Source organism: Dendropsophus ebraccatus, chromosome 2 (genome assembly GCF_027789765.1).
Source record: "Dendropsophus ebraccatus isolate aDenEbr1 chromosome 2, aDenEbr1.pat, whole genome shotgun sequence".
In the NCBI taxonomy this organism is placed as follows: domain Eukaryota; kingdom Metazoa; phylum Chordata; class Amphibia; order Anura; family Hylidae; genus Dendropsophus; species Dendropsophus ebraccatus.
In genome coordinates, this window is record NC_091455.1 from 207961005 (window position 1) to 207982969 (window position 21965).

Genomic DNA, 21965 nt, shown 5'->3' on the forward strand with positions numbered 1-21965 from the left:
TTTTTTCAATACAGCGCACCTTGTGGTAAGGTGCAGTATTGCTAGTAAATAGTGTATACATAACTATCAAAAGATATTTTAAGAGTTAATATGATAATGCCAATGCTAGAAAACTATAACACATTTTTGCTGCATGCTAACAAGACTCCTAACAGGCTGCAGTACACACTCTAACCAGTGGGTGGCCACATATAGACATTTACGGCATAAAAAACTCCCAACAGAGTACTCTGGAGAAGAAAAAAAATCTTTTTAGATCAACTGATTTTGGAAAATTATACGAATTTGTTAATTATGTCTTAAAATTTTTGTCTTATCAGCTGCTGTATGTCCTGCAGGAAGATATGTTTTTTTTTTTCCAGTCTGACACAGTGCTCTCTGCTGCCACCTCTGTCCATGTCAGGAACTGTCCAGAGCAGGAGAGGTTTTCTGGTTCAATGTTTTTATTAGGTTTTTTAAGAACAAATTACAAAAGAGAAAATCTATAAGCACTGACTTTAGTGCCAACAGTATAGTTAACGTTTAGAAACAAGAGGTTTTCTATGGGGATTTGCTGCTGCTCTGGACAGTTCCTGACATGGACAGAGGTGGCAGCAGAGAGCACTGTGTCAGACTGGAAAGAATACACCACTTCCTGCAGGACGTACAGTAGCTGATAAGTACTGGTAGATTGTTTGATAGAAGTTAATTACAAATCTCTGCCATTTTCTGACACCAGTTGATTTGAAATAATTTTTTATTCGCTGAATTACCGCTTTAAGAAGACTACACCTGCAAATTTTTCATTGGACCCTCTGATAAACCAGGCATGGGCCTCTGCAGCCTCTGTAACTCCTACAGGTATAAAATACCTCTGTCCTCACTGTTAGGGTCCTATATTCCACGGCCGATGGGGGCCTGATCAATAATGTAAACGATCCGCCGATCTTTACCGATGTCCTTGCAGCCCTTGTTTAAACACCATACTTTACCTACACATGTTGCAGGTCTTCTCCTGCGCTCCTTCTTCCTTCCGATCCCGCGCGCAGCAGCAGCTTCGGTGCGGCCTGTCTGAGCTGACAGACTGCTCAGCCAATCACTGGCCAGGACCGCCGCGATCAGTGATTGGCTGAGCGGTCTGTCTGGCTGTCTGTCTGGTCTGTCACCAAAGCTGCTGCTGCGCGCGGAAGCTTTAGGAAGAAGGAGCGCAGGAGAAGACCAGCAACATGTGTAGGTAAAGCATGGTGCTTGTGAAATCATCGGTCGCCCGCTGTGCATTGCTATTCCACGCGGTCGGTGACCGATGATTTTAGGTTTGAACCTAAATAAACGATCATCGGCTGATCGTTGTCTGTATTACACGGAGCGATAATTGGCCGATTATCGCTCCGTGGAATAGGCCCCTTAGCAGTATCCTGATAACAAGTCTTGGAGGTTTCTGTCTCCCCGTGAATCCTGCATCTACCACAACAGCTTTCCCCAGGTTTATATAACACATAGTCATAGATAAGACTCACGAATGTCACGTTCTTATTCCTACGGTAATTATCCCATTCTGTTGATGACGTCCCCGCGGTTATGACTCTTCTTGATAGACGGATTGTCGCTATCTGAAGGGTGTAAATGTGTAATTACTCATCCGTGTTAGTGAATCTCGACGGAAGAGACAATAGACTGCTTAACACTGTCAGGTGCTAAACAATGAGATAATCCTCCGTCTATGGCTTGTCACACCATATCACCAGCGGCACCTCATACAGATGGGGGATCGGAGATCGGATTGTTACTGAATATGAGATGATTCCATGATAATTTTTCTGGAGGTTTGTTGGTTTAATGCATATTATTCTTCTATATCCTGTATATCTTTCTGTAGGTTGTTCTTCATTGACTAATAACAGTACTTATGTATAGTAATGATAGTGAGTGTATTACAGTCTTACTGCCTGGAGTGGGAGCTCCGACAACGTAGCTGAGAGAGACGCTGTATGGGCTCCTGGTAGAGGGCTCACACGGCATCCTAAAGGTCCGAGCTCACATAGTCCCAACTATCTTTTTATTAGTCACAATAGTATATCTAAAGACATTCATTCCCATAGAAACCTCCTTCTATTAAAGGGGTACTCCGGCAAAAAAAATCTGTTTCGATTAAAACACCTGGTGTCAGAAAGTTATATAGATTTGTAATTTACTTCTATTAAAAAATCTCTAGTCTTCCAGTACTTATCGGCTGCTGTATGTCCTGCATGAAGTGGTGTATTCTCTCCAGTCTGACACAGGGCTCTCTGTCCATGTTAGGAACTGCCCAGTGCAAGAGAGGTTTTCTATGGGGATTTACTACTGCTCTGGAGAGTTCCTGACATGGACAGAGGTGGCAGCGCTGTGTCAGACTGGAAATAATACATCACTTCCTTCAGGACATACAGCAGCTGATAAGTACTGGAAGACTGGGGATTTTTAAATAGAAGTAAATTACAAATCTATATAACTTTCTAAAACCAGCTGATTTGAAAGAAAAAGATTTTTACCCGAGTACCCCTTTAGTACCAATACCTAACAGAAGAATTCTTTGAATGTGAACGTTTTCACAGCTATAGCCTGTCTCCATGTTTTCCTGGCGGCCCAGGAGAGGCATTGAGCTTCTCCAGATGTTGAGAGTCAAATGGCAAGCGTTCATGTTCAGAGAATGTTGCCGAATCTGAAGAGTTGAGCAACTCTACTGGACACTATTTGAGACCATAATGACCCAGTGCATGAAATCCCCATAGGCGCAGTATACTGTACTTATGGTGGATTTAGACCAAAGACTTTGGTGACCACAGCTGGTCTGGTGTTTGATCCCATGCATGACATCTTGTAGAAGGGGAACCAATTCCAGTGGGGCAAATAGGACCAATCTTACCAATGTAGGTGGAACAATGAGCTAGAAACGCGGAAGCCTAGTCCTGTATGTGGTACCATGGGATAGGCTCAAATGTAGTCATGATCGGAGTAATGGAGGTCAAGCAAGAGCACTTTGTGTAAAGTAAAGAATCCAGAGACCAGTCCAGGATCAGCAAACTGGATCAATGTAGAAACAGCCATGACTGGAAGCCTCTTATTACTTTGGATGAATGACCGCCCTGCACCACCTGGGGTTCCCTACCTATCTCCTGCCAAGACTTATAGTGGCAGCCATACTGTACCTGGAAGCCTCTAATTACTTTGGATGAATGACCGCCCTGCACCACCTGGGGTTCCCTACCCATCTCCTGCCAAGACTCATAGTGGCAGCCATACTGTACCTGGAAGCCTCTTATTACTTTGGGCGAATGACTGTACTGCTGGGGTTCACTACCCGTCCTGTGGCAAGACTAATAGTGGCAGTCATAAGTAGACAAGGAGCTTGGAAAACTAAGGATATGATGTAGACCTGTCAGATGTTGCCACCAGTGTGGTCCATAAACCAATACAATATCTATTGTTCTTTCCCAAGAGTCATGACCCATTGACTTACAGCTTTGAGATCTTTGGGTTCCAGTGAGAATATAATAGCCACTGAATGAGCTTAGAATGCGCTTTTGTCCTAATAATTGTGGAGGTCTCACTTCATAGGACCCTCCTATGATATCTTCTTACATGTCTCAGATGGAACATGGAGAAGATGACATCATTGGGGTCCATATGCTTTGAGTAGCCAGAATGAACGGGGGTCTTGAGCAGAATGAAGACTTTTCTGGCCTTGTTCTGAGGGCCATGTCCTATGGGCTCAGAGATCATATCACCTTGGTACAATCTGAGGGGGCCATGATGTCCGAAGAGCACTACCTGCCCTGTTGTTCTGTGGGAAGCCATCATATGGACCCTAAATAGTTACATATTATATTTTTTATAGGATATCCAAAGCTAGAAGGAAACTTTCTATCTAGGGTTCCCCTTTAGGGATAGTGGAGTTGGTGGTCCATAGTGAGGTGTGAGTGGAGTCCATTGTTAGTGGAAAGAAGAGGCTTTGGACCTTCTCCCAAGACCATAGCCCTTCAGCTTTTAGCATGGACATTGTTGGGTTCTTCATTTATATACATCAGACCTCTTAAAGTGACCCTTCTAACGTAAACCCTGAACCAAAGCTGGTCATGAACTGTTCACGGAACTGGATCCATATTTGACGAACATAGACACCAAGCTATAAAAAATCCCCACCAGGCCGCCCCGGGGTCGGATCCTTTATGTACTGTCTCTTACTGCAGACAAGTCTCCCTGTACATAAAACCTCAGTACAGTACGTCCTGGTGACATTGTTCTCTACCCCGCAGGCCTCCGCATGAATTATAGAAGTAATAGCTCCTCACGCTCTTCATCCCCGGTGTCTCTGCGACCTCCTGACGTCATCCAGCTGAAAGATATTGTTTGCTATTTATCGCTGCTCGAGAGAGGAAGACCCGAGGATAAGCTGGAGTGTAAGTATATATAACCGCAAGCTACATCCCACTCTACAATAAATGCAAAATAATACAATAATATATAGTATAATACGAGATCCAATAATGTATTAAAGTATAGTAAAACAGTATTGTAATATATATATATATATATATATATATATATATATGTGTGTATACATATATTTATATCCATCTATCTATCTTTCTATCTATCTATCTAAAATTATACTGTTCTGAGGTGTATGATACACACACACACACACACACACACACACACAAACACATATATATATATATATATATATATATATATACATTATACATCTTAGTGTGGGTAGAGTGGAGTCTACTGGAGTCAGTGCCCGATGATTTTAGGTTTGCACCTAAATAAACGATCAGCCGATGACACGATCATCAGCTGATCGTTGTCTCTATTCCACGGAGCGATAATCTGCTGAATCGGGCCAATTCGGCCAATTATTGCTCCGTGTAATAGGCGCCTTAGGCTGGGTTCACATTACGTTTTTGCAATCCGTTTTTTGCAAAAAAAATCTGATAAATGAAACGGATGCAATTGTGTGCATCTGTTTTGATCCGGTTTTTTTTTAACGTACACAAAAACGTAGTAGACCTCATTTTTGTGTACGTTAAAAAAAACTGATCTCTTATATGTCTTATATATCTCATCTTATATATCTCTTACACAACTGCATCCATTATTTGCAAAAACGTAGTGTGGACCCAGCCTTATCTGTGCCGGAGGGCTGGATGAGAACTGAGCAGTTTTTAAGGTTTTGTTCACCAGCCTCGAAGGTTATTTACAGGTTCCTTTAATTTCATGGGAGACAGCGGCCTCTGCTGGCCAACTCCAGCAATAACGCCCCCTCTCATCAGCTTTTCTTTCGCCCATATTCTGTACACAGCCGCTCGTTCTAAATGGTTTCCGTGAATTTAGTTATTTAGTCGTGACTCATTTGTTTTTGTTTTTGTTTTTTTCTGGTTCACAAAATCAATGCGGGAAAAGCAAACGTGTCACCCGCACTGTCACCGTACTAATGGTGGCGTACCTGTAGTGTAAGCTATGGAAATGCTGGCGTCTGTACATACCATTATTTTTCCCTCGGCAGAAATCAATGTTTTTATTATTATTATTTTACCAAAAAGATTATAAATCATCTTGTCAGCCCCTGGTTTTGAAGTGTTGTGTAACTTTCGGCAACACTCTTCAACCAGAAATTTTCTAAAAAAAAATGTCCTTAGTGAATATGAACTTTATTCCTCGAATCACTTTGGGGAAAAAGGGGCAAAATAAAAGGGTTTTCTAGACTTACAATAATATGGCCGCTTTCTTAGAGAACACTTTTTGGTGCGGTATTGCAGGTCAGTTCCATTGAAGTGAATAGAGCTGAATTGTAATACCACACACCACCTGGGGACAGGGGTGACGCTGTTTATGAAAGACATCTCTGTGGTTTTAAAAAATCGGGGATAGCGCATTTAAGGTTCATAGGAAATACTATGGGGGATCCATTTTCAATGTTTTCATCTCTCTACAAAGAGCGTCTCTCACCCTGGAGGACCTGTCATGTCCTGTATTGCACAGATAGCTCATTGGTATGAGTAGACTCTGTAATGTGTAATACCTCCTTCCCCCTGTGGTGGAGCTGTAGAGAAACACTTACTGCCAGATTTCCTTACAGATTAGAGTAGATCATTAGATTGGGGGTCTCAACAGAAGAACATTTCATGGGGGGGGGGGGGACGGGGACTTTTTCATCTCTTTAAAAATTGTACTTTCTCGTCTCCAGTTATAATTGCCCAAAATTTATTAAAATGTATTAAAATCTATTTAAAAAGTATGAATAATTTCAACTTTTTTTTCAACTCTGGGTTTTTGCAATAATAATAATAATAATAATAATAGAAAACGATGAAAAAAGGATGAAAAAAACCAGATGCATTTGTAGCATATGCTTGGATCTGCTTTCTCCATTATATATATATATATATATATATATATATATATATATAGGCTATGTTCACACTGCGTATGAATCCGTCCGTAGATCATACACCGCCGTACATGTGCGGCTGAAACTACGGGCCTGGGAAAAATTGACATGCGGCCGGATGCGTACGAACCGCGAACATACGCCCGCAGTACAGTTATGCTTCCCTAGCTTGTTTCGAAGCGATCTGAGGCAGGTCATTTACTTGGAAATCTTCGCACAGCCCAATAAAACACACAGAACCTTTTGGATCGAAAAATCAAGTTAAATTTGGCTGGAATAAGTACTTCGTACGGGACCGCATGGAAATCCACGGCCGTGAGTTGGAACATTTCCGTCCTCAAACAATGGTCTTGTTCATTTTTCACGGCGCCGTATACGATCCGGCCGTAAGCTCATACGTAGTGTGCATTGTGCGGGCATATATTCTATACTTTCAAGCGAACGCATCAAACTCAAAACTACGTGCGTATATTCGCGGTTCGCACTACGGACGGATTCATACGCAGTGTGAACATAGCTATAAAAACAAAAACGGTTAAAAAAACGAGTCAAAACAAACACAAACTAACCATTTTTTTTTCATACATTTTTTGCATAACGTACTGTGTCTGCTTTTTTCCAAAAACAGCGCCACCCCTGTCCTCAGGTTTTGTACGGTATTACAACTCCATTCACTTTAATGGAACTAAGCTGCAAAACCACAAACAAACTGAACACAGGTTATAGTATCTTTTCCTAATTGTGGATAATCCCTTTAAGTATTTGCTTTAGGTTTCATATAACACATGGCTTCAGTATTCATAATTAAACAGCTGTATGTTGTTATTATTACTATTATATTGTCTGCAGTTTCTGTTTAGAGCTGGGGTATCACACTTACAGCCCTCCAGCTGTTGCAAAACTGAAATTCCCACCATGCCTGGACGGCCAATGCTAAAGCTCTGGCTGTCCAGGCATGATGGGACTTGTAGTTTTACCACAGCTGGAGGGCCGCAGGTTCCCCATCCCCGCCTTAAGGTGCGCTTATACGTAACGATTATCGTGCGAATTTGCGCGATAACGATTGAATTCGAACGATAATCGTACGTGTAAACGCAGTGAACGATCAAACGACGAACGAGAAATCGTTCATTTTGATCTTTCAAAATGTTATCAAATCGTTGTTCGGCGTTCGCAAAAAATTCGCAGATTGTTCCGTGTGAACAGTCGTTCGCCGATTTAACCAATGTGTGAGATAGGCTTAAGCGATCGCAAAACGATTTTCCGTACGATATATCGTACCGTCTAAACACTGATCGTTACTCCGACATCGTTAATCGTACGATCGGGCCAATTATCGTTACGTGTAAACGCACCATTAGAGGCTGTTTAGTCCCATAATGATCCCAGCCCCGCACAGCGAGGAGGCCGCCACCGCATACAGAGATTGTTTAGCTTAGCAACTTCATCACTAGGCCAGTGTTACCATGGAAACAGCTTAGGCCCTAGGACCTGACAATGGCCCCCAAGGCTGTCTCTTGTATGTGCCGGTGAGGGAGTACCTGTTATACACACGAACAGACACTCGTACAGATGTATGCCAGCGTATCAGGAGTTTTTAGGGTTTATATTGTAATGGGTGTCACATCCACAAAATGATTGCAATCCCATGGCAGCCTCCAAATGTCATCATACTGTATAATATCAATAAATACTTTAAATATATAAATAATATATAAATAAATAATAAATTACATTAAATAAATAAAATATATAAATAGATACTATAAAAATATAAATATAAATAATTTAAAATACTGTTAAATATTAATATAAATTAAATAAATAAATAAGTGCATAAAATGAAGTAAAAGAAAATTTCCTATAGGAGATGTGCAAATGTACAAATATTAGTGATGAGCGAGCATACTCGTCTGAACTTGGTACTCGTTCGAGTATTAGGGTACTGGATGGTGCTCGCGATACTCGAGACAATGACATCTTCCTCTTCCTGCATGTTTGCCGGCTTTTTGTCAGCCAATCATCATGCAGGAGAGGCTTTGGGAGCTCGTAGCATTACGTTGGAAGCCTACATGTCGATAGCAGCGATTGGCTGGCCAGATCAGATGACCCTGGCATATAAGAATTAGGTCCGCGACTACATTTTTTTTGCTACTCTTGGCTGCTGGCTGGGACTTGTAGTGCAGCTACCACCATCTTGGCTGCACACTGTGCAGAGCGACTGGTGCCAGAAAAGGGGACAGCACATAATCTACATAGACCCCAAAGAAATTGCCCAAAGTCCTCTCAGTACTCATTTTTGCTGCTGTTGTACCTTGGCTTGCTGGGATCTGTAGTGCAGCTACAACTATCCTGGCTGTGCAGTGTGCATTGTAATGGGTGCTCTAAAACAAACAGCACCTGGTACCTGGTACACAGAGACTCCATAGACTACACCAAAAGTCCTCACATTGCACCTAGTTGTGTGCTTTCCTAACATGTGCCAGCACATATGCCTTGCCCATCTTGGTCTGGGTCAGCAAAATTGTCTTGAGGTGGACCACCCGGCTGTTGCCCATAATTTGGCGTAATGGTGCGATTAGGCAGCCTCAGAGGTATCCATACATGCTGCCCCTGCTGTTTTTTTGTCCATTTCCGTGTTGTTTCCATCATTTTCTTAGGTTTCCAGGTTTTCACACAACTTTCCCTGTGACGAGCTTGGGTCACCTGCAAAAATGCTTGAGTTTCCCATTGAGTTCAATAGGGTTCGTTACTCGAAACGAGCACCCGAGCATCGGGAAATATTCTTCTCGAGTATCGAGCACTTGAGCATTTTAGTACTCGCTCATCTCTAACAAATTATCTATCTATCTATCTATCTATCTATCTATCTATCTATCTATCTATCTATCTATCTATCATCTATCTATCTATCTATCTATCTACTGTATCTATCTATCTATCTATCTATCTATCTATCTATCTATCTATCTATCTATCTACTGTATCTATCTATCTATCTACTGTATCTATCTATCTATCTATCTATCTATCTATCTATCTATCTATCTATCTATCTATCTACTCACTACGATCTTTGGTCTGGATCAAGATCCGCTGGCACCACCATTACCACATTAAAGCAAGGCTGCTTCTTCTCTTTTGCCGCCTATCTATCTATCTATCTATCTATCTATCTATCTATCTCCTATGTATCTATCTATCTATCTATCTATCTATCTATCTATCTATCTATCTATCTATCTATTCTCTCACTGTATATCTATCTATTTCATCTTACTGTATATCTCACTATATAACTATCCAAAGCCCCAGCTGTCTGTATTTTATAAGCTATGGCTGCCATCTAGTGGCCATGAAGTAGAATGTTTGTCACTGAGTATCGAGCACTTGAGCATTTTAGTACTCGCTCATCTCTAACAAATATTTATCTATCTATTATCTATCTATCATCTATCTATCTATCTATCTATCTATCTATCTATCTATCTATCTATTATCTATCTATCTATCTATCTATCTATCTATCTATCTATCTATCTCCTATCTATCTATCTATCTATCTATCTATCTATCTATCTATCTACGAGTATTTCAGCAGCACTAAGAAGCAGTGTAGACGGGTGCCTATTGTAGTTCCAACCACGGACTTCCTTATATATTCTTAGTAAGTTCAATGGCACTCCAATAGATAAGATGCAAAATAGGTGTTTATTCCAGTGTCCAAAAAGGTATACCTTTTTGGACACTGGAATAAACACCTATTTTGCATCTTATCTATTGGAGTGCCATTGAACTTACTAAGAATATCTATCTATCTATCTATCTATCTATCTATCTATCTATCTATCTAATTATCTATCTATCTATCTATCTATCTATCTCCTATCTATCTATCTATCTATCTATCTATCTATCTATCTCCTATCTATCTATCTCCTATCTATCTATCTATCTATCTATCTATCTATCTATCTATTATCTATCTATCTATCTATCTATCTATCTATCTCCTATCTATCTCCTATCTATCTCCTATCTATCTATCTATCTATCTATCTATCTATCTATCTATCTATCTATCTATCTATCTATCTATCTATCTATCTTTTGTCTATCTCTGCTACATGTACAGTATAATTACCCAAAATTACCCAAGAATATCTTCTAAATGAATTGTTTTTTCTTTTTCCCTTTTCTTTACCTGTCAGTCATGTTCCGGCTATATGACACAGATGGGAACGGCTACCTGGACAGCACGGTGAGTGCTAAATTTCATCCTATATCACTTGTATACTTGCATCAGCCCCAACTAAAGGGGTGGAGTTAATACAATTTCCCCCGCAAACACCCCGCAGACTCCCAATAACTACAGACCCCAGACCAGACTCCAAATAACTACAGACCCCAGACCAGACTCCCAATAACTACAGACCCCAGACCAGACTACCCCTAAATACAGACCCCAGACCAAGCTACCTCTACAGACAGACCGCAGATCAGACTACCTCTAAATACAGACCCCAGACTACCTCTAAAAACAGACCCAAGACCAGACCACTAAATACAGACCCCAGGCCAGACCTCTAAATACCGACCCCAGACCCCTAAATACAAACCCCAGACCAGACTCCCAATAACTATAGACACAGACCAGACTACCCCTAAATACAGACCCCAGACCAAGCTACCTCTACAGACAGACCTCAGATCAGACTACCTTTAAATACAGACCCAAGAAAAAACTAACCCTAAATACAGACCACAGACCAGACTTCCATTAAATATAAACCCTAGATCAGACTAGTTCTACATACAGACTTCAGACCAGACTACCTCTAAATAAAAACCCTAGACCGGACTACCTCTAAATACAGACTCCAGACCAGAGTACTTCTAAATACAGATCCAACAAAAACTATAACTCACCAAAAGGTTCTTATAAATACTCTCTAGGAAATCTGGATGGAAAACAGTGGGGCTAATAGTCACCCAGCTTTCCTAGTCTCCTGAGCAGTAAAGTTATACAGGAAAATAGCAGTGTGTTATATATCACTACCCATACAGGCGAGTCCTGTAACGGCAGCCATATTAGGTGTCATCCAGCTTTCCCAGAAACAGATGTCAGTAATAAGGAATTTAGGAGCTGAATTTTTAGCATTTTCACAGATGGGAAATTGGACTTTCTGGTTGATTCTTGTAGGAAGAAAAGTTTTAAAACTTTCTTATAAACTTCCCCTTAACTTTTTGCTGTTAGTGAATAGAAACATTGCAGACTGACCACTTATATTCCTTCTCACAGCAGAGGGTTTGGTACAGTTGTATCCACTCTAGACAATCCTAATGGGACAAACCCTGAGCTCTGAGATGTATCTGCCTGATTGGAGGAGCTGTTCAAACTGAAGATGATTTTTTTTTTAATTTTGGGAAGAAATTCCCCTTTTATTTGATTTAAGTTTTCAGTTCTATCATATGGTATAGTCATGTGACCTGCCTGCTATTCTCCTCTGTTATCAGGAGCTGGAGAGTATCATTACCCAGATGATGCACGTCGCTGAATACCTGGAGTGGGACGTCACCGAGCTTAGCCCTGTAAGTGACAACCGCTGTACGACGCTGCAGAATATGTTGGTGCTATATACATGAATGAAATGAATAATGAAAATAAGGTGTTGAGAAAATGAGGTAAAGAGCTGAGTTTACAGATGTAGCAGAGTTATGTTTTTGGAGCAGATCTGAGTTTGTCAGATTTAGTACAACATAGTTTTTCAGAAAGAGCAGAACGAAATACATTCGATCCAGACAAGTTTAACAAGATGTAACTCTGCTGAGATTTGCTAATGTAGTAGAGCTAAGTTTGTCAACTGTATTGAATTGGCAAACTGAATTTGGCAACTGAATGATGGGTGTTGTAGTTTTGCAACAACTGAAGAGCCGCAAGTTGAGGACCAATGTGCTGTATCATTTACTGTCCAGTAGGGGGAGCTATTTCTATAAGCATCCTGAGCCTCTCTGTTGTCACTTGTTACAGATTCTCCACGAAATGATGGAAGAGATCGACTACGACCATGATGGAACCGTGTCACTGGATGAGTGGATTCAGGGAGGAATGACCACCATACCTCTCCTCGTTTTACTTGGGCTGGAAAATGTAAGTTTTTATGTACATACTGTAATATAATATAACAGGTGGCCACACCCTTGAAGTCAATCATCAATTAGATTTTAGAGGAATAGGCATGGAAAAGTCCCTTGTGGATTCCGCCTCTTGCCCCCACGCACTCCCACTCGCATCTCCGCTAGTCCCATACACTCCATTCTATGGGACTTGTCATGTCAATTGTTTGGGTGGACGGCGGAATCCGTGGGAACTTCTCAGCATAGATTTGGTTGTCTGAATGTGCCCTAAGTAGTAAAGTCAGGAACCTAAACTCATCTAGACACCAGATCAGACCCCTAATCTGATATAATACAGACCTGAGACCAGACCCCTAATCTGATATAATACAGACCTGAGACCAGACCCCTAAACTTATACGGATCCCAGACCCCTAAACTAATCCAGACCCCAGAACCAACCCCTAATCTAATACACACCCCAGACCAGACCCCTAAACTAATCCAGACCCCAGACCAGACTCCTAAACTAATACAGACCCCAGACCGGACCCCTAAACTAATACAGACCCCAGACCCCTAAACTAATACAGATCCCAGACCAGACTCCTAAACTAATACAGATCCCAGACCAGACTCCTAAACTAATACAGACCCCAGACCGGACCCCTAAACTAATACAGACACCAGACCCCTAAACTAATACAGACCCCAGACCTCACCCCTAAACTAATACAGACCCCAGACCGGATCCCTAAATTAATACAGACCACAGACCGGATCCCTAAATTAATACAGACCCCAGACCGGATCCCTAAATTAATACAGACCCCAGACCAGACCCCTAAACTAATACAGACACCAGACCCCTAAGCTAATAGAGACCTTAGACCAGACCCTGTAAACTAAAAGAGACCACAGACCAGACCCCCAGACCAGACCCCTAAGCTAATACAGACCCCAGACCAGACCCCTAAACTAATACAGACCCCAGACCAGACCCATAAACTAATACAGACCTCAGACCCAACCCCTAAACTAATACAGACCCCAGACCAGACCCCTAAACTAATACATACCCCAGACCAGACCCCTAAACTAATACAGACCCCAGACCAGACCCCTAAACTAATACAGACCCCAGACCTCACCCCTAAACTAATACAGACCCCAGACCTCACCCCTAAACTAATACAGACCCCAGACCGGATCCCTAAATTAATGCAGACCCCAGACCAGACCCCTAAACTAATACAGACCCCAGACCAGACCCCTAAACTAATACAGATCCCAGACCAGACCCCTAAACTAATAAATACACTAGACCCAACCCCTAAACTAATACAGACTCCAGACCAGAGCCCTAAACTAATAAATACACTAGACCCAACCCCTAAACTAATACAGACTCCAGACCAGAGCCCTAAACTAATAAATACACTAGACCCAACCCCTAAACTAATACAGACCCCTGACCAGACCCCTAACCTAATACAGACCCCAGACCAGACCCCTAAATTAATCCGGACCACAGACCAGAACCCTAAACTAACACAGACCTCAGATTATATCCCCAAACTAATACAGATCAACAGACTTGACCCCTAAACTAATACAGACACCAGACCCCTAAGCTAATAGAGACCTTAGACCAGACCCTGTAAACTAAAAGAGACCACAGACCAGACCCCCAGACCAGACCCCTAAGCTAATACAGACCCCAGACCAGACCCCTAAACTAATACAGACCCCAGACCAGACCCATAAACTAATACACACCCCAGACCCCTAAACTAATACAGACCCCAGACCAGACCCCTAAACTAATACAGACCTCAGATCATATCCCCAAACTAATACAGCTCCCCAGACCTGACCCCTAAACTAATACAGACCCCAGACCCCTAAACTAATACAGACCTCAGACCCAACCCCTCAACTAATACAGACCCCAGACCCAACCCCTCAACTAATACAGACCCCAGACCAGACCCCTAAACTAATACATACCCCAGACCAGACCCCTAAACTAATACAGACCCCAGACCATATCCCTAAATTAATACAGACCCCAGACCAGACCCCTAAACTAATACAGACCCCAGACCCCTAAAGTAATACAGATCCCAGAGCAGACCCCTAAGTTAATACAGACCCCAGATCAGACCCCTAAAGTAATACAGACCCTAGACCCTTAAACTAATACAGACCCCAGTCCGGACCCCTAAACTAATACAGACCTCAGACCAGACCCCTAAACTAATACAGACCTCAGACCGTATCCCCAAACTTACACAGTCTCTTAACATGCAGGCACTGTTCCATAATCTGCAGAAAGTAGTGTGTCAGGCTCTGACTGTAGTTCTGTTGGTCCAGACCATTCTCATCCATAATCTGGATATAGACCTGGTCTAGGACACCAGGATACCTGTCCAGTATGGTTGTAGCTGTGATATCACACCACACGTACTGACAGCATAGCACCCAGAAATCTTTTGAATCTGACATTAATAATGTAAACCTGTCACAATTGGACCGACCGGATTAGTGGAAAGATCCTCTGCTAATCCGGAAGGTCGGGTCTCCATGAATAAGGTGACGCAATCAGACAATAATACAATATCATCTGATTGCCTCTCTGTATCTATTGAAACCCAACCTTCAGGATTAGCAGAGGATCCCTCCACTAATCCGGTAGTGTCCGGTTTACTTTAAACCACGTGGTGGTGATGGTGTAAGTATACACCTATGTCTATGTCATCTGTCTCTCTTCACTATCACAGCTCAGCCAATCAGCTGTGACAGCAGTGCCCCGCCTCAGTTGCTCATTGGCTGAGTGTCAATAGTGAAGACAGAAGACTGAAAGGGTAAGTATAATTTTCCCACTCCCCTCCCCAACAACAGAACACAGGCTGGCCCCCGGGGGGTTCGCACTTTCAGGTTAACCAGTAACCCTCTGCTCTGCTGGGCAGTGGGAACCTGTTTATATATGTGAGTCGTTGATTTCAATGTTTCTAGTGTTTACATTTAATGTAGTATATATTATATATTTACAGGAATAAAAAAGCAGGGAAGCATAAACACAAAATTCTAAGGCCTCATTCACACATTCACAAAATTTATTTGTAATTGCGGATCTGCAATTACAGACAAATTTAGATTCACTTGCTCTCTATGTGCCTATTCACACGTGTGCATGTTCTAGTATGGACTGTAATTGCAGCATTGGATATTGCCTTCATAATGTCTACAAAAAACATGGAATCTGCAAAAATACACTGAAGCCTTAGCGATCAGGTTGTCCTGTATTACATTCATTGAGCGCCATCTACTGGAGTGTGAAAAGCAATGCGTCTGAGAACAGAAGCTATAGAAATGCCAACATTTTGTCTTATAATATAATTAAATATTATCCAATGTATGTACAGAATTATAGACCATTATATTATAGATACCAGTGTATTTTACAATTATATATGTTGTGGGATTTAACACCAAATGTTTGTGATTTATAATTTTATCAGTGACAAACATTCTACTTCATGGTCACTAGATGGCAGCCATAGCTTATAGAATACAGACAGCTGGGGCTTCGGATGGTTAAATAGTGGGATATAAGAAGAAATAGAAAGATATATATAAGGTGATAGAGAGAGAATAAAGAAACATAGATAGATAGATAGATAGATAGATAGATAGATAGATAGATAGATAGATAGGAGATAGATAGGAGATAGATAGATAGATAGATAGATAGATAGATAGATAGATAGATAGATAGATAGATAGGAGATAGATAGATAGATAGATAGATAGATAGATAGATAGATAGATAATAGATAGATAGATAGATAGATAGATAGATAGGAGATAGATAGATAGATAGATAGGAGATAGATAGGAGATAGATAGATAGATAGATAGATAGATAGATAGATAGATAGATAGATAGGAGATAGATAGATAGATAGATAGATAGGAGATAGATAGATAGATAGATAGATAGATAGATAGATAGATAGGAGATAGATAGATAGATAGATAGGAGATAGATAGATAGATAGATACATAGATAGATAGGAGATAGATAGGAGATAGATAGATAGATAGATAGATAGATAGGAGATAGATAGATAGATAGATAGGAGATAGATAGATAGATAGATAGATAGGAGATAGATAGATAGATAGATAGATAGATAGATAGATAGATAGATAGATAGATAGGAGATAGATAGATAGATAGATAGATAGGAGATAGATAGATAGATAGATAGATAGATAGATAGGAGATAGATAGATAGATAGATAGATAGATAGATACATAGATAGATAGGAGATAGATAGGAGATAGATAGATAGATAGATAGATAGATAGATAGATAGATAGATAGATAGGAGATAGATAGATAGATAGATAGATAGATAGATAGATAGATAGATAGGAGATAGATAGGAGATAGATAATAGATAGATAGATAGATAGGAGATAGATAGATAGGAGATAAATAGATAGATAGATCCGTTTTTTTTTTTACGTACACAAAAGTAGGGTCCGCTACGTTTATGTATATGCTAAAAAAACTGATGCATTTTGATCCCTTTTTTTATAATGGAAGTCAATGGAAAAAGAGATCGAACCAGATGCACACAAATGCATCCGTTAGTTCCACTCGTTTTTCACCCATTTTTTTCCAAAAACGTATTGTGAACTTAGCCTAAGACTACTTTTTAACCCAGAAAAATGTTCAGGGGGTCATCTTATAAGCCGGGTATCATCTTATAGGGCGGGTGCTAAAAAAAAAACCGGAACCGGACTAGAGAATCTGCAGTCACCGGATATGGTGGGGGAAATTGCAGGCATCCGAGGTATGGAAAAAAAGAGTTATGGTAGAGTGGCACTGTGCCCAGAAAAACACACCTCTTTTACCCGTCTAGCCCGCCCTTGTATCCTATCGGTATTACTGTACCTCTTTCTCTGCCTCTCAGATCTCACTACTATCTGATGTTTTTAATTAATTTTTATTTGGTGTATATTGGAAGAGGGGTAGTCTTATATGGCGAGTATATCGCAAACTCTATATTTTAAGTGGAAAGTTGGGGGTTGTCTTATACACCCAGTCATCTTGTACGCTGGAAAATACGGTAGATAGATAGATAGATAGATAGATAGATAGATAGATAGATAGATAGATAGATAGATAGGGCTTGAAAATGGTGGCGAGAGGCCATAGAAACGTTGGCGACTGATTATGCTTGCTGTGCTGTATACTCACTGAAAAAATCTAAGTTTTTTTCACCTAATCTGGAGTGCCGGTGGAATACTTTACATAGATAGATAGATAGATAGATAGATAGATAGATAGATAATAAAGATAGACGCACCATGTACCATTTATATCCTCTGTTGCTGCTGGCCTCCTTCTGTATGTCTGTATAGCCTCTGTGCTCCAGTGGATGGAAATTTTGGCCTCCTAAGGTGTTTCACTCCACCCATTGGACATTTCCCTGTGGGCCCCGGAAGTGATTGGCCCTTCTGGGGCGATTAGCCCCACCCTTTGAAAACTTCAGATTATTGGTCCTGCTGTGTGGATACCCAAGATGATTGGCCCCTCCTCCTGGACCCTGAGGACAGTGACCCTGCCATGTGGGCATGCGTAAATATGCAAACTGTCTCCCAAATCAATGTTCACTAATCTTAAAGTATACCGATGCTTATATCCTTACCTGAAAGTGTGACTCTCCAGACTAACTCCCTTTAAAAGGATTATCTAGGTTCCTAATATTTTTGATATGTTGGTGGAGGCTCAGTTAAAAAAAAAAAAAAAAATAGGTCATACTCACCTTTCTGGTGCTTCCCATGCCTTCCAGTCCTCTGCTCATCACTACTTGTTCCTGGTTTGCTGGCTGCAGTGGTGTCCCGCCTCCATCAGTGATTGGCAGGTCCTGCTGACATGACTTGTCTTGATACCAGTGGGGGTATTTGAAGGTGCTAGATGGGTAGCTATAAAAGACTGGGGTAAATGAGTATGACTTATTTTTAATCTTTTCCATGTCCACAGCCATATAGATGTGTCCAGCCTTACCTTATCCTTAGTTAAGTGATGGAATGTGTTTTTTTTTTCATGAGAGCCATTCACCACAATATCCCAACATGGTACCTGAAGTACTGAAAATTATAAAGCCTCATTTAAATACCAACATCTGTGTCTCCTTACATAGACTAACACAGTGTTTGCACATGACCTCACGGTGCTGTGATAGACTGGTAATCTCACAAGATGCCTCATTGTCTTAATGAGATTACAGATAAGGTAGAAATGGACAGATCTGTAGAGCAAAAATCCCAGGTAACCCCCTTTAAATAAGTGCCCTCCTGTAGATAGGTTAGAATTCTGTACAACCTGATGTTCCCCTATGTGCAGTCCATCCTCCCTTCTAGGGGAGCTTTCTGCTGTCTGTTCTTCCCGTTTGCCGCTTTTTCAACCCATTTGTTGTCTCTTCTGTGCACTCTCCATCTTTCCTGCCTATCTGATGCCTCCCTGCCCTTATCTCTTCTATTTCTTCTGTCCATTCTTAATCATCCGTGCTTTTCTGATGCTTCCTTGCCCTCATCCTTTCTGTTTCTGTTGTCTGTTCTGTCCATTCTCGATCTTTCTTCCCTCTCTGATGCCTCCCCTGCCCTCGTCCTTTCTGTTTCTGTTGTCTCTTCTGTCCATTCTCTATTTTTTTGCCTCTCCGATTTCTCTTTTTTTCTTTTCTGATGCTTCCTTGCCCTCATCCCTTCTGTTTCCGTTGCCTCTTCTATCCATTCTCGATCTTTCTTCCCTCTCTAATACCTCTCCTGCCCTCCTTCCTTCTATTTCTGTTGTCTCTTCTGTCCCTTCTCCATCTTCCCTTCCTCTCTGAGGTCTCCCCTGCCCTCGTATCTCCTGTTTATTTTCTCTCTTCTGACCATTCTTGATCTTCCCTTCCTCTCTAATACCTCTCCTGCCCTCCTTCTTTCTATTTCTGTTGCCTCTTCTGCCAATCAGCGATCTTCCTTTCCTCTCCGATGCCTCCCCTCCCTTCATCCCTACTGTTTCTGTTGCCTCTTTTGCCCATGATCCATCTTTCCCACCTCTCTGATGCCTCCCCTGCCTTTATCCCTACTGTTTCTATTGTCTCTTCTTTCCATTCTTCATCTTTCCCGCCTCTCCGATGCCTCCCCTGCCCTCCTCCCTTCTGTTTCTGTTGTCTCTGTTCTGTCCATTCCCTGTCTTTCCTGCCTCTCTGCTGCCTTTCCTTTCCTGATGACCATTGTCTTTCATACGTAAAACCCTTAAATCCATCAAACATTTTTCAGACAGAAAATTGTGTAAATTCCTCAAACTTCTTTATATGACTCTGGAGTCTGATTAACAAAGACAAGAGCGTCCTGAATCATGTAGCGTCACCGAATATTCAGCTGAAAAGATTCATATAAAAATAAATTGGTTGGAACTGGAATCTAATGGTTTATAAAATTGAGCGAATGTGTCTCAATGAAGCTTTTCTTCACTTCAGATTAACAGCAAGATGTATTCCTAAGGTTCGGAATGGAATATAATTTACTTTTCTCCTGTGGTTATGGGCTACATTACTACAATATACATCGACACTCCTCAGCACTGAAACAGCAGCACCGAGAAGGTGTAGTTGTGGAGTTATGTAAATCTCAAGATCGGTAGACGTGTTAATAATATGCAAATGATGCAAAATGGAAACAATATATTCAAAACATCTCAATTGATTCAGTATGGAGTATGAGCGCCATGTTCAGAAGTACAGGCACCTACAACACTTTACACTCTATCAGTAAGGTTACTAATGGTTGTCCGATGAATATTCAGCACTCGGGCACGAAAGTCATCACGGTCTCCTGCTGGCAGCTCCCATTGCAATTGCTGGTGTCCCAGATGTACTCAATGGAAAACAAGCCTGAGACCCTGCAGGCCATGGTAGTAAGTTTAGGTCAGGCAGGCTGCTCACAGTAGCACAAGCAACAAGTGTGAAGAATGGCTCCTGCGACACTGGTGGCACCATTGGTTCCAAGACCAAACCAATGTAACGGTGAGCTGTTAGTGTACCTGAAAGAAAGACTAAAGCCGTCCAGCTACTGTACATCATACCACCCCATTAATCTTCTGGTCTATCTATGTAGGGGTGTCCTCTCTGTACCTCTTGTGACATTCCAATTCATTGTTGGCCTCTCAACCACTAGGACTCGCAACGTAGAGCAGTGCTGACATCTCAGCCAACTTACATGGTGATCTCAATGATAAAACAAGGTTTCTTAGGTCAAGGATTCTGTCCCTCTCAGTTTCTGATAAGGTTTCCATTTGGCTTTTATACAGTGAATCCCCTCTCATGTGCCACAGGTGCTTGATATTTGCTCATTTGCAGAACGTAGGGACACAGGCTATTTCCTTGATTTGCATCACCGTACAGCTTGTCCCCTCCGGTGTTACAACTTCAATATTGTAGAATATATATATATATATATACCAGCCCCATCAGTGAATAACATAGATAATCCAGTGGTGCCAGGAGTCAGATCACACAGGACATGGCAGGTGGCTTTGCATGGAGCCTCACAGTAACCCCTGTCCATCTCCAAAAGTGTCTATAATGGGAATCAGACCTGGAGCATGAAGCAATGGAAGAAGGCACCTGATGGGTAACGTTCTCCATTATTCGGAACGGCCATGTGTCTGTGCTTCTTTTACCAGAGAAAGAGATGCACTATGGGAAGATGACAAGATGATGTGTGATGGGCAATGTTCTGCTGGAGATCTTGTGTCTTGGTATCATGTGGATGTTACGAACACCCTAATGGCAGCAGATAATGCCCCGGGGTTACACTGCAGACATTATTCAGGACAAAGAGATGAAGGTGATGGCTACAGGTTCCCCTGATTTCAGTCTGATCCATCACCTGTGGACAGTGTCGGACTGGCCCACCAGAGAACCAGAGGATCCTGTGGTGGGCCCCCAGCTTTAGAACCTGTAAAAACACTGACTGACATGTTGTTTCTCACTGGTTCTTCATTGGTGGGCCCCCAGGAACTTTTCCTCTGGTGGGTCCCAGATACCCCAGTCTGACACTGCCTGTGGGATCCATCCATGGAGGCCACACTTCACACCGTACAAGATCCGCTGCTTATGTCTTGGTGCAGATACCACAGGACTCCTTCAGAATCTAAAGGAGTCCAGGCCTCAGGGGGTCAGAGTTGTTTAGCTAATATACAATATTAGAAAAAAAATAGTTTAAGTGAAAGAGGAACTAAGATGGAGGAGAGGTGTGACTACCGAGGTGACTACAGAGGTCTAATACTTTTTTGGATCAACAAGGGATCTGGTCTCATGTCTGAATATTGAATCTGTATTGTGGGCTCTAATCTGAAATCTTCATTTT

General features: G+C 41.6%; 1 protein-coding gene across 1 annotated transcript in view; it reads left to right on the forward strand.

The window, feature by feature from the left end:
• DGKB (diacylglycerol kinase beta) overlaps positions 1 to 21965 on the forward strand; it is a 170058-nt gene that overhangs the window by 97047 nt on the left and 51046 nt on the right. The window contains exons 6-9 of the mRNA XM_069959728.1: positions 4272 to 4415; positions 10624 to 10673; positions 11930 to 12004; positions 12444 to 12563. Coding sequence (XP_069815829.1) covers positions 4272 to 4415; positions 10624 to 10673; positions 11930 to 12004; positions 12444 to 12563 — 389 coding nt within the window. The remainder of the gene's footprint in view (positions 1 to 4271; positions 4416 to 10623; positions 10674 to 11929; positions 12005 to 12443; positions 12564 to 21965) is intronic.